This window comes from Equus przewalskii, chromosome 18, assembly GCF_037783145.1.
Source record: "Equus przewalskii isolate Varuska chromosome 18, EquPr2, whole genome shotgun sequence".
NCBI classification, from domain to species: Eukaryota; Metazoa; Chordata; class Mammalia; order Perissodactyla; family Equidae; genus Equus; species Equus przewalskii.
Genome location: NC_091848.1, coordinates 35045959 through 35060442, shown reverse-complemented (window position 1 = coordinate 35060442; position 14484 = coordinate 35045959). Strand labels below are relative to the sequence as shown.

Here is a 14484-nt window from a genome sequence, read left to right as displayed (position 1 = left end):
TTACAGTGTGACTTAAAATGCATTCTATTATTCAATACACGTCCAAGGAATTATCACTGTTATTATTACTACAGAAATACCTAAAAGGGAAGCTTGTTTATAATTCATACCCACTACTTGCAGAAAGAATTCGAGGCAGCTTATAATGAAACACTCGTGCATGAAAGGGCGTTACCTGTCACTCCTCACAGAGGCTGCAGAAAAGGCCCAGGAAGCTGTTGACGAAATGAATGACCACCAGGAGAATCTGGAGGACGCTGATGCACAGAAGGGTGGAGAAGAAGGACACATGCCAAACGACGGCTTTAGACGGCTCCAGGCAGACAGAGTTCCAGAGTGAATGGTCATACAAATAATTCCTAGCCCAAAAAATACGGACACCAGGAGTTGAGGAATAAGTAAGCAAAGCCAAATAAGCCACCTGAATAGAAAGCTGGGGCCTTCCCCAGCTCAGGTCATAGAGCTCGCCTCTTGAGGGTGACTATTACTGCTGCATTTGCAATTTTCTGAGAATCAGAGGATAGAGATGCTAGAATGCATGACCAAAAGGAGTTTGTAGTCCATCTGTGTGTCTTTGTGTCTTTTTCTCTTTCTCTCTCCAGAAAGGCTACAAATCCCAGTCGCCATCCATTTACCTGGTATGCAGGTCTTTGAATGGGTAACCATATTTCCAAGGTTGCGTCTGATTGAAGGATGAGACATCAAACACGCAAAAAGGACCATCTTTCAGGGCTGCTCCAGAAGTGATAAAGCAAATCAAGGCTCCAAGCAAAGCCAGGCCACTTGACAACAGAGCAGTGAGCATCTGCAGAGGGAGAGAGGAAACACTGAGCCTGAGATGGGGTTGTGACTAGATGACTTGTGGGGCGATCTGGACCAGTCTAACTTGTCTGGTGCTTGGGTTTCCCCCCATCATATCACATGGGGATAATCCTACCCATGGCGCCTCCTTTAATGCATAACTAAGGTGGGGTGGCTGATGAGGGGTCACTGGGTAGAGCCAGGAAGGGGTGAGGAGAAAGGACTGAGAATGGGGAAACACTGGCTCTTGGATCTGGATCACCCTGACTCAGCAGGCTCTTGGGAGCCTCTCAGCAGGTTGGCATCAAAAGCTTCTACACCCAGGGGCTGGCCCCGTGGCCGAGTGGTTAGGTTCGTGCGCTCCGCTGCAGGCGGCCCAGTGTTTCGTTGGTTCGGATCCTGGGCGCGGACATGGCACTGCTCATCAGGCCACGCTGAGGCGGCGTCCCACATGCCACAACTAGAAGGACCCACAACGAAGAATATACAACTATGTACTGGGGGGCTTTAGGGAGAAAAAGGAAAAAAAATAAAGTCTTTAAGGAAAAAAAAAAAAAGCTTCTACATCCAGACTGCAGTCGTTCAGCCTCAAGGTTAAAGGGTCAGAGTGGTTATTGCATGCCCACGTCTGACTCTTTTAAGGGAAAGCTATATTTTCAAAAGTTCCTAGCTCCCATCCCAGATTCCTCTCTTTCTCAAATCAAGCATGAAAGGAAGGAAGGGAGAAAAGAGGGTAGGAAAGAAAGGAGGGAGGGAGAGACAGAAATTGCACTCAACTCTGAAATGACTCCATTGTCATTGACTTCTGTCATTGTACTTTTCTAGTCTTTGTACCACTCACTTCCCTCCCGAAAGATAACAATGAGTTTATTTCCTTGGCAGGATTCTAGTTTGCTTCCAAATTGGCTCCTTTCTCAGGATACTAGATTTTTCCCCAAAGAATACGTATTTTAAGAATTTAAATAAAACATATATATAGTTTTCATACAGAATCAGAGTCGTTTTCTCACTGATGTCAATCTGCTTTGGAGCTTGGAAGGGGCCAGAGAAAGGTACATTGTAAGTTCTGACTCTAAGTTAAAAGATTCAAAATGAATTAGTCTGGTAAGCCTAGGACAGTGGTTCTCAAAATGTGGTCCCAGTTCCAGCAGCATTGCATCACTTGGAAACTTGTTAGAAATGCAAATTTTCCGGCTCCACCCCAGACCTACTGAATCAGAAAGTCTGGGGGTGGAGCCCGGCAATGTGTTTTCACAATCCCTGCAGGGATGTTGATGCACACTCTAGTATGAGAGCCACTCGCCTAGGGGAAAACCAGACGTGACTGAGAACAGATAGTGAATGAAATGTGTGGGTGTTTATATTTAATTCTTTAACATATAATTCTGAATCAGTGGAGTTCCCAATATGTGGGCTGCAGATAACAAAGCAGGCTGCAGAGTTACTGTAAGGGGACCACAAATTCATGTGTCTGAGACTGAGTAAGCAATATATCTTATCATATATGTGCTGAGATTTTTCAAATATATATAGATGCTGCTTTAATTAATAAAGTGCACATTTATTCTGGGCCTCAGTGTCATTATCGGTAAAACAGAGGAGTTAGACTAGAATCTAGTCATTAAATGACCTCTGGAGAACCTTCCAGCTCTAAGAAAAATAGCCAGGAAATTCTCTATCAATGACACATGATTACAGTGTACATAATTCATGTCCAAATTGTTCAATAGGCTAAAAAAGAAATAATAACAGCTATTCACATTTATATAGACATTTATGGTTCATTAAGCACTTACTCCCTTGACTTGATCCTGTTAACTCCCATTTTACAGATGAGCACCTGAGGCTCAGAAAGGTTGAGCAACTTGCTCAACAGCTTAGGGTTATTAAGGGGCATGGTCAGGACCTCACTTCAAACTCCAACATGGAAATTATCTCTTTACCACTCGCCTCTAAATAGAAGGTGGGGACATTCTAGGTATTAGGAGAGTGGAGTCTGGTGCTTACCCTTCGGCAGGGCCCACTCTTCCTGAAGCAGCCATATCTCCAGCCCGTCAAGGAGATGAGGGTGGCTGCAGTGAGTACCTGGGACAGGAGAAAAGAGTGTTAAGAAGAGATTGGGTAATTTACATTTCTAGCTGCCACCTGTGGCTGTTGACATACAGTGGTGGGGCACCTCACGTGGACTTGATTATCCTGTCTTTCCCAGAGAGTTTGGCTTTGACTGTCAGGACCCAATTTTGGATGACTAGGCTAATCTGACTCTCGGGATGGCATCGTTCACACCCAGCCTTGCCTAGTGCCAAGCCAAAAACCCAGCAATCCTTGACAAGTCTTCCTAGAGTCTCCCATGCCTTGGAGCTGCTGTAGACATAAGACCAGCTTGTTAGATCAAACCTTTTTGCAAGGAATCAGAACACTCCTCCTTCCCCACCTCCCCGCTCCTCCCCAGGGGGCACTTTGGGAGTTTGCACCCAGGGAACCCTGGACACTTACCATGAGGCCTGCTCCCCAGAGCCCAGTGCCCAGCTTGGCATGCTTGCCAATGAGGCCCCTCAACAGGTAGGTGACATCCCAGTTAGGAAAGAGGAGCACCACGTTGGCCCCAGCAGCAAATAGAGCTGTAGTCCCGAGGCTCAGTCCCAGGATGCAGGAGCAGGTCTGTGAGCATGCCATCATGCAGGGAGGGGACAGTGTCCTGGAACCAATGGAAGGAGGGTCATGGTAGCTCTGCTGTTAGGAGCATGGATTAGGGGAACTGCTGTAGCATAGGATGGGGTGGGCAAAACAGACTACAGATACTGTCACCTCCCAGAGTTAGATCAAGAGGAGCCAAGGAACTTGTTTAAAAACTCTGCCTCTTATAAATATTCCCCAATGGATATGACTTAATTGCTCCATTTTCTGCCAATCTCCGTTCACACAGACACACTCCTCATCCCATCATATTTTGCTTGTACCTCTATGACAGCCAGTGATTATTTCTATTTAATTTGCAAATTAAAACCAAAATAAGATACTACTACACATCCACTGGAATTGTTACAATTAAAAGGTTGGACTATAGGGGCCAGCCCAGTGGCATAGTGGTTAAGTTCATGTGCTGCACTTTGGTGGCCTGCAGTTTGCAGGTTTGGATCCTGGGTGTGGACCTACACACCACTCATCAAGCCACACTGTGGTGGCATCCCATATACAAAGTAGGGGAAGATTGGCACAGATGTTAGCTCAGGGCCAATCTTCCTTACCCCCCCCCAAAAGAAAGTTGGACTATACCAAGTGATGGTGAGGATGTGGATCAACTGGAACTCTCATAGGTAGCTGGTGAGAATGCAAATGGTACAAACACTTTGGAAATTAGCTTAGCAGTTTCTTATAAAGTTAAATATTTGGTAACCAATTGATCAAGTAATTCCACTTCTACATGTTTATCCAAGAAAAATGAAAACACACATCCACACAAAGGCTAGAACTTGAATGTCCATAGTAGCTTTATTCATAATAACTAAAAATTAGAAATATGGAAACAACCTAAGTGTCTACCAACAGATAAATGGATAAACAAAATATGGTATATACAGACAATGGAATAGTATTCGGCCATAAAAAGGAATGAAGTTCTGACACATGCTTGAAAACATTATGCTAAATGAAACAAGCCAGACATTAAAGGACAAATATTGTATGATTCCACTTATACGAAATATCTAGAATTGGCAAATTCATAGAGACAGAAAGTAGATTAGTGGTTACCAGAGGCTGGGGTTGGGGGAGGAATGGGGAATTATTGTTTAATGGTTACAGAGTTTCTGTTTAGGGTATTACTACTAGGTAATAAAAAGAATGAACTACTGATACATGAAACAACATGGATGAATCTCAGAGGCACTGTGCTAAGTGAAAGAAGCCGGAAACAAAAGACTGCTCACCATGATTCTGTCTATATGAAATTCTAGAAAAGGCAAAATGAGTGACAGAAAGCAGCTCAGTGGTTGCCAGGGGCTGGGAATAGGAGAGGGGATTAATGCAAGGGGCATAAGGAAACTTTCTGAGGGGATAGAAATGTCCTATATCTAGATTCTGGTGATGAATACACAACTATATGCATTGACAAAACTCATCAAACTGTACCCTTAAAATTGGTGAATTTTTTTTGATTTAGAGATTATAGCCAAGATGGCGCTGTGAGTAGTCCTCTTTGTCTCTCCCCCTTCGAGCCTACAATTATTTGAACACTCATCACTTAACAAAGGATATCCAGACAGCATCTCAGGACGTCTGAGAGACCCACGCGACTATACATCAGAAGGCGGACGGACTTCCCTCCGGGAGGAGGTGGAGATAGGTGAAAACTCTCCAAGCCCGACCGAACAGCCTAGTACCTGCAAGCGGCTTTCTTCCAACAGACACCCCCAGAAGATCAACACACACCTAGGGCAGGAGCGAGCACACACCAGAGGAGCAACGGTGGAAACAGGTGACCAGAACCCTACCTAAACCCCCAGCAATTACTCCTAAACGCAGAGGGAAACTCTAGAGTTACACACCTGAGCCCGTGGGGAGAGTCTCGCTCCGCCATTGCCAGGGAGATCCCGCCTAGTGTTCACGGTGCCCGGAGGGTCCCAGAGAGAATCACTGAGGGTACGGCGGCCCCCCGGCTGCCACTGCCTGCACGGTGGGGAAAGGGATTGCCGGAGATCTTGGAGAGGACTGGGGCTGGGTGAAGCTCCAGAGGCGGCTCCGTGCCCCGGAGGGGAAGCTCCAGAGTTCTGCCCGGGCAGCAGACAAAACTGTCTGTCTGCCATTAGCGGAGGGGCCACTCCCAGCATCCACAACTCCGGGAAAGTCCTGGAGAGAATCCCAGAGGGCGAGGCCACCCCCAGCTGCCATTGCCCGCCCCGTGGGGCTAGGGATTGCCGGAGATCTCAGAGAGGACTGGGGCTGGGGGAAGCTCCAGAGGTCAGCTCTGCGGCCCAGAGGGGAAGCTCCAGAGTTCTGCCCGGGCAGAAGATAAAACTCTCTGTCTGCTATTAGTGGAGGGGCCACGCCCAGCATCCACAACACCAGGAGGGTCCCGGAGAGGAGAATATCAGGCAGGGCAGCAGCTGACCAGCTACCACTGAAATCAGGATCTCTGGCTATCCCCCAGACAGGGCAAAGGGCTCCCCGAGTTCCTGGGGAACAGGACTGGGGCTGGGTGGAGTTCCAGCGACCCAGCTCTGTAGCCTAGGGGGAAACCCTACAGGCTCACAGCAGCCTCAGGGAAAGCCTCTGCACAGCACTAGTAGAGAGCACCCATCCGGCAGCCACAAGGCTGGAAAACCCCGGGACAAAAGTAGCATAGCTAGGTGAGCTAACCACAGACTGTAGAAGATGCCAATAGCTCAGCTGTGACCCATAGTGGACAAGTGAGATTTTGTGGGTGCCGACAGTGACAGAGCGGCAAATATAAGTGATCCTACCCCTGGCTGCTGGAAAAGCCCATAACACAGTTGCAGACCCCAAGGAGGGAGCACGTCTAGGTGGGCTGCAACAGTAGGCACCAGCAGCCTGAAGCCCCCCCGTGACAGCCCCCACGGCAGAAGAGGGAATCCAAAGGACCACTGTGACTACGAGGAGGGGCCCAGGCCCAGTTAGCAACTGCGGATAGGGTTCCTGGTTGGTGCAGTATAAACAGCTGCTCCCCCACCACACCAGCAGAAACAAGTGAAAGGAGCAACTAAACTCTATCTCTATGCGGAGGCACAAATCTACAACATCAAGCAATATGAAAAAATACATTAAATCTCCAGAACAGAAGGAAAATAACAAATACACAGAAAACAATCCCAAAGAAAATGAAATATATAACCTAAATGACGATGACTTCAAAACAGCCATCATTAAAATACTCAATGAGTTAAGAGAGAATTCAGATAGACAACTCAACGAGTTCAGGAGCTATGTCACAAAAGAGTTTGATACGATAAAGAAGAACCAAACAGAAATACTGGAAATGAAGAACACAATAGAGGAGATTAAGAAAAATCTAGATGCACTGAACAGTAGGGCCAATAATATGGAGGAAAGAATTAGCAATTTGGAAGATGGGAATATAGCAATGCTGCAGGCAGAGGAGGAGAGAGAAGTAAGACTAAAAAGAAATGAAGAAACTCTCCGAGAATTATCAGACACAATTAGGAGATGCAACGTAAGGATTATAGGTATACCAGAGGGAGAAGAGAAGGAGAAAGGGGCAGAAAGCCTATTCAAAGAAATAATGGCTGAGAACTTCCCAAATCTGGTGAGAGAGATGGATCTTCAGGTAACAGAAGCCAATAGATCTCCAAACTTTATCAATGCAAGAAGACCAACCCCACGGCATATAATAGTGAAGCTAGCAAAAGTCAATGACAAGGAGAAAATACTAAGGACAGCCAGGCAGAAGAAACTAACCTACAAAGGAACCCCCATCAGGCTATCAGCAGATTTCTCAGCAGAAACTTTACAGGCTAGAAGAGAGTGGAATGATATAGTCAAAAATCTGAAGGACAAAAACCTACAGCCGAGAATTCTCTACCCAGCGAAAATATCCTTCAAATACGATGGAGAAATAAAAACTTTCCCAGATAAACAAAAATTAAGGGAGTTCATTGCCACAAAACCTCCTCTTCAGGAAATCCTCAGGAAAACCCTCATTCCTGAAAAATCAAAAAAACGAAAGGGGCTACAAAACCAAGAGCAGAGGAGATAGGTAGAAGGACAACAACAGAGAGTAGCAGCTCTTCATCAGAACAGATTAAACCATGGGACGAGAAACAAAGGAAATTGAAGAAAACTGGATAACAAGACATAAAATGGTAGTGGTAGGCCCCCACATCTCAATAATCACTCTAAATGTAAATGGATTGAACTCCCCAATCAAAAGACACAGAGTGGCAGGATGGATCAAAGAACAAGACCCAACAATATGCTGCCTCCAGGAAACACACCTCAGCCCCAAAGACAAACACAGACTCAGAGTGAAGGGATGGAGAACAATACTCCAAGCTAATAATGAACAAAAGAAAGCAGGTGTCGCTATACTAATATCAGACAAGGTAGACTTCAAAGCAAAACAGATAAAGAAAGACAAAGAGGGACAGTATATAATGATAAAAGGGACTCTCCACCAAGAAGACATAACACTTATAAATATATATGCACCCAACACAGGAGCACCAAAATTTGTAAAGCAACTCTTAATAGAACTAAAAGAAGACATCAACAACAATACAATAATAGTACGGGACCTCAACACACCATTAACACCAATGGACAGAACATCCAGACAGAAAATCAACAAGGAAATAATAGAATTAAATGAAAAATTAGACCAGATGGACTTAATAGATATATATAGAACACTTCATCCAAAAACAGCAGGTTACACATTCTTCTCAAGTGCACATGGAACATTCTCAAGGATTGACCATATTTTGGGAAACAAAGCAAACATCAATAAATACAAGAGAGTTGAAATAATATCAAGCATCTTTTCTGATCATAATGCTATGAAACTAGAAATCAACTACAAGAAAAAAGCAGAGAAAGGTGCAAAAATGTGGAGACTAAACAACACGCTTCTGAACAAACAATGGATCATTGAAGAAATTAAAGAGGAAATCAGATTTTATCTGGAGACAAATGAAAATGAGAACACGACATACCAAATCATTTGGGATGCAGCAAAAGCAGTCCTAAGAGGGAAATTCATCGCAATACAGGCTCACCTCACTAAACAAGAAAAAGCTCACATAAGCAACCTCAAACGACACCTAACAGAACTAGAAAAAGAAGAACAAACAAAGCCCAGAGTCAGTAGAAGGAGGGAAATAATAAAAATAAGAGCAGAAATAAACGATATTGAAACAAAAAAGACATAGAAAGGATCAATGAAACAAAGAGTTGGTTCTTTGAAAAAATTAACAAAATCAACAAACCTTTAGCCAGACTCACCAAGAAAAGAAGAGAGAAATCGCAAATAAATAAAATTAGGAATGAGAGAGGAGAAATCACAACAGATACCAATGAAATACAAGGGATCATAAGAGAATACTATGAAAAACTATATGCCAATAAATTGAACAACCTGGAAGAAGTGGACAACTTCCTAGACTCCTACAACCTCCCCAAACTGAATCAGGAAGAAATGGAGAATCTGAATAGGCCAATCACAAGTAAGGAAATAGAAACGGTAATCAAAAACCTCCCCAAAAATAAGAGTCCAGGACCAGACGGCTTCTCTGGAGAATTCTACCAAACATTCAAAGAAGACTTAATACCTATTCTTCTCAAACTATTCCAGAAAATTGAGAAAGATGGAGTACTCCCTAACACATTCTATGAAGCCAACATTACTCTGATCCCCAAACCTGACAAGGACAACACAAAGAAGGAGAACTACAGGCCGATATCGCTGATGAACATAGATGCAAAAATCCTCAACAAAATTTTGGCAAACCAAATACAGCAATACATCAAAAAGATTATACACCATGATCAAGTGGGATTTATACCAGGGACACAGGGATGGTTCAACATCCGCAAGTCAATCAACGTGATACACTACATCAACAAAATGAAAAACAAAAACCACATGATCATCTCAATAGATGCAGAGAAAGCATTCGACAAGATCCAACACCCATTTATGATAAAAACCCTCAATAAAATGGGTATAGAAGGAAAGTACCTCAACATAATAAAGGCCATATATGACAGACCCACAGCCAACATCATACTCAATGGACAAAAACTGAAAGCCATCCCTCTGAGGACAGGAACAAGACAAGGGTGCCCACTTTCACCACTCCTATTCAACATAGTACTGGAGGTGTTGGCCAGAGCAATTCGGCAGGAAAAAGAAATAAAAGGAATCCAAATAGGCAATGAAGAAGTAAAACTCTCGCTGTTTGCAGACGACATGATCTTATATATAGAAAACCCCAAAGAATCCATAGAAAAACTATTAGAAATAATCAACAACTACAGCAATGTAGCAGGGTATAAAATCAACATACATAAATCAGTAGCATTTCTATACAATAACAATGAACTAACAGAAAAAGAACTCAAGAACTCAATCCCATTCACAATCGCACAAAAAGAATAAAATACCTTGGGATAAACTTAACCAAGGAAGTGAAGGATCTATACAATGAAAACTACAAGACTTTCTTGAAAGAAATTGATGACAACATAAAGAGATGGAAAGACATTCCATGCACATGGATTGGAAGAATAAACATAGTTAAAATGTCCATACTACCTAAAGCAATCTACAGATTCAATGCTATCCCAATCAGAATCCCAAGAACATTCTTCACAGAAATTGAACAAAGAATCCTAAAATTCATATGGGGCAACAAAAGACCGTGAATTGCTAAAGCAATCCTGAGCAAGAAAAACAAAGCCGGCAGAATCACAATCCCCGATTTCAAAACATAATACAAAGCTACAGTGATCAAAACAGCATGGTACTGGTACAAAAACAGGTCCACAGATCAATGGAACAGAATTGAAAGCCCAGAGATAAAACCACACATCTATGGACAGCTAATCTTCAACAAAGGAGCAGAGGGCCTACAATGGAGAAAAGAAAGTCTCTTCAACAAATGGTGCTGGGAAAACCAGACAGCCACATGCAAAAGATTGAACATTGACCATTCTTTTTCACTACACACCAAAATAAACTCAAAATGGATCAAAGACCTAAAGATTAGGCCTGAAACAATAAGTCTTCTGGAAGAGAATATAGGCAGTACACTCTTTGACATCAGTTTCAAAAGAATCTTTTCGGACACTATAACTCCTCAGTTGAGGGAAACAATAGAAAGAATAAACAAATGGGACTTCATCAGACTAAAGAGCTTCTTTAAGGCAAGGGAAAACAGGATTGAAACAAAAAAACAGCTCACTAATTGGGAAAAAATATTTACAAGCCACTTATCTGACAAAGGGTTAATCTCCATAATTTACAAAGAACTCACACGGCTTAACAACAAAAAAACAAACGACCCAATCAAAAAATGGGCAGAGGACATGAACAGACATTTCTCAAAAGAAGATATGAATATGGTCAATAGACACATGAAAAGATGTTCATCATCGCTAATCATCAGGGAAATGCAAATCAAAACTACACTAAGATATCACCTTACACCTGTTAGACTGGCAAAAACATCCAAAACCAAGAGCGACAAATGTTGAAGAGGTTGTGGAGAAAAAGGAACCCTCATACACTGTTGGTGGGAATGCAAACTGGTACAGCCACTATGGAAAACAGTATGGAGATTTCTCAAAAAGTTAAAAATAGAAATACCCTATGACCCAGCCATCCCATTACTGGGTATCTATCCTAAGACCCTGAAATCAGAAATCCCAAGAGTCCCTTGCACCCCTATGTTCATTGCAGTATTATTTACAATAGCCAAGACGTGGAACCAACCTACATGCCCAGAAACTGATGATTGGATAAAGAAGATATGGTATATATACACAATGGAATACTACTCAGCCATAAAAAAAGACAAAATTGGCCCATTCGCAGCAACGTGGATGGACCTCAAGGGTATTATGCTAAGCGAAATAAGCCAGTCAGAGAAAGACGAACTCTATATGACTCCACTCATAGGTGGAAGTTAACATATTGACAAGGAGATCTGATCGGTGGTTACCAGGGAAAAGGGGGGGTGGGGGGAGGGCACAAAGGGGGAAGTGGTGTACCCACAACATGACTAACAAAAATGTACAACTGAAATCTCACAAGGTTGTAATCTATCATAACATCAATAAAAAAAATTGGTGAATTTTTTTGTATTTTAATTATATATCAATAAAGTTGATTAAATATCATGTCTAGATAAGTTGTAAAATGCCTCCGCCACACCTTTACTTATAGCCATTTCTCTCTTTTATATTTTCACTGATATGTGAACTTATTGTTGTTGTTTTTTAAAAATATGAATTAGAATTGAACTAGTGATATTTGAGTAGACTCGTGTCGATGTGGATCTGAAAAAGACCAGTGCCATGACATCCCCAAGAAGTGGCCTGTTGCCACTTTGCATGTGTGTCTCACCTTAAGGCTCTTGACACTGCCCTCCTAACACATAGCTGTGCACATAATCAGAAAATATGTATAGATCGGAGTCCCCTCACCCCATCTTTGTCTTAGACATACAGCCACACATACATACATAATGAAATATTTCAGTTTAAAGAAATAAACAGAATGTATATAATATATTTGTACTTGTAAGTTGTATGGAATGATTAAACAACACCCATGTAAATACAACCAGTTTACAAAATAAATGGTTATCAATAATACTATCGAAGCCCCAGGTGTGCCCTCTCTAATCCTACCATCTTCCTGATCTCCTTCCTAGAAACGACTATCCTAAATTTTTATTTTATCATACCTTTTAAAAAACAATTTTACAACTTATGAATTCAATTTTTCAAAAAAACTTGATTAGCCTAGCATTTTCTATTTGTCCAGACTGCAGTTTGTGGTAGAGCCTGCTGCTGGACACAGCATGGAGCAGGCCGTTTGGTTGGGGGTGTGCTCTGGGCCTCAGCCCTTGGTGACCTCTGCTTCCCCGAATCTCAGAGCCCATGCTCGTCTCCTGCTGCTCCTCCCAACAGAGAACTTCTTGCTGCAGTGGCTAATATTTTGGTGCCATGTGTTGCCTTTACTGTGTGCCCTCTCCACAGGGTATTTGCTCTCTAAGCCATGTTTCTCACAGTGAACAAAATAACTTGTCCCTGATGAAAGGAAGTTCAGGTCTTTGGGGCGTCACACTTTAGGGGAGTTGGGGGTAGGATATGAAGGAACAGTTGCCCTTACCCCATAGGTAGAAGGGACCTGAAGGGAAGGATGGGGATCAGGGATTAAGAGGGATGGTGTGTCCTTTCTCCTCCCCGCTTCCCCAGATGGCCCACCACACGGGGCCTCTTTTCCTGAAGTAGGCCTCCTGGCACCAGCGGCTTCCTCCTCAGGTCCTCAGGGTGAGGAGTCTGCCTGCTGTCAGGAGGCAGGGCACCTATAGGATAACAGTCCTCCCCACCGTCCGTCATAGTGATGCAACAGCATGTCTGGGCAGCCTCCCTCCCCAGACCGTCCCATCGTCGAATGCAGGGCTCTCAGTTTGTGTCTCTGTGTTGGAGTGAATTAGCAGTCGAGGGTGTTAGCAAATAACAACTTTAACCCACACCCCTCCCAGATGACTGACATTTTGTCAGGGGCCCAAATGAGGACTGGTGGTGGTTGGACTGTCAAGCACGCTCTCTAGACCACGGACTGAGAGAAGCTTCTGTTCAGGAATGCCTTCAGCTGCCTTTGAATCATTCCACCTATGAGTAAGGCCTGTCTAGACAGAGATCACCAAAATAAACCCCCCTGACAATCGCTTCTGTAGACATTTTTCCTACCAGGAAAGAGTTTTAGAAGGGAGACTAAAAAATATGGACACACAGAGGCCTTTAATGAGTGGAATCCTGGCTGTCCCACTAATCTTACACCCAAAGCCCTTGCTGTGCTGCTCCGTCTGGGAGGGCTGTGGCTTAGTTCAAACTTCACTTCTTCTCCCTGACTTTGTTCCCCCAGAAATCACAACATTCTGAGAAATGCTTCCAAAAATGTGAGCCAGGAGATTAACAAAGAGATTGGCTAATTTGATATCTGAAGAGACAAACAGGTTTTAAGGGAGGCCCCGTTCTAACCTGAGATCCTGGCTGGGTAAACAGATCACCGGCTACATGTTTGGGCAACAATATAAGTGATCAGCTAAGTTACATGGGGAAGAGACTGCAAATTCTCTGTGCATCTATCTACCTCACTCACCACTAGCCAGGCTTTTCTTTCATTTCTTCATCAGTTAAATATTTATTAAGTGACCACTGTCTGCCAGGCACTATGCCAGGGGCTGGGGATACGATGGTGAATCAGAGACAGTCTCTTCTCTTGAGGAACTTAAAGTCTAGTGGGGACAGTGACAAGGCAAAAAGTCAGTGCCGAGCAGAGGTGTCCGACTTAAGGTGCAGTGGAATCTCACAGAGGAACACTTGTTCCTGTCCTGCAGAAGCAAGGTAAAACCCTCTGGAGGAAGTGCTGTCCACGCTAAAACTTGACCAACAACAAGGCATGCAACGGGCAAAGTTGGGGAGGGAAAAGTATTCTAAGCTTGTGTAAAGGCCTGAAGTTGACGGAGAGACGGAGGCAAAGAGAAGTTAAACGAATTGCCTGAGGTCATACTCAGGCCATGGCAGAGCTAGCATTTGAGTGCAAGCTTGTGCTCCTAACTACTAGGCCAAACCATTCCCTGGCCATCACCTCACTGGGCCCATCCATCTCTGCTTACCTGCATTCGGTGGCAAGAATCAGGATGCGAGAGAAAGAACCTGGAGAAGGGCTCCGTCTTCAGAGTGGGCCTGTGCTCCGTCAGCTCCAGCTGGCACTCCTGCAGGGCCCAACCCAGAGCTTCCTCTTTCAGGACTCTTGAGGAGGGCCAGGGAGGCTCCATATATATGTAGAGGTCACCCAGGCAGGTGCCCCCACACCACTGCCCACAGGCCTCCATCGAAGGAGCTTTCCTCTTCCGGGAGAGCCCTCTCCTAATGGCCCACTCTCTGCTCATTTTCATGTGACCCTAAGGAAGG

General features: G+C 43.8%; 1 protein-coding gene and 1 long non-coding RNA gene across 3 annotated transcripts in view; one reads left to right on the top strand and one right to left on the bottom strand.

Moving 5' to 3' along the window:
- The window catches only part of LOC139077122 (uncharacterized), a 6311-nt gene extending 5570 nt beyond the window's left edge, over window positions 1-741 (top strand). The window contains exon 3 of the long non-coding RNA XR_011529425.1: window positions 603-741. This is a non-coding gene — a long non-coding RNA (uncharacterized lncRNA). The remainder of the gene's footprint in view (window positions 1-602) is intronic.
- The window catches only part of TM4SF19 (transmembrane 4 L six family member 19), a 15066-nt gene extending 582 nt beyond the window's left edge, over window positions 1-14484 (bottom strand). The window contains exons 1-5 of one of the 2 annotated variants that reach the window (XM_070583497.1): window positions 14187-14484; window positions 3298-3499; window positions 2809-2886; window positions 636-805; window positions 176-359 (exon numbers count right to left, since the gene is read on the bottom strand). In XM_070583497.1, coding sequence (XP_070439598.1) covers window positions 179-359; window positions 636-805; window positions 2809-2886; window positions 3298-3480 — 612 coding nt within the window. In that variant the 5' untranslated portion in view covers window positions 3481-3499; window positions 14187-14484 and the 3' untranslated portion in view covers window positions 176-178. Of the gene's footprint in view, window positions 1-175; window positions 360-635; window positions 806-2808; window positions 2887-3297; window positions 3500-5348; window positions 5629-14186 lie in introns of those variants that run through there. The other variant, XM_070583495.1, reaches the window with a different exon arrangement.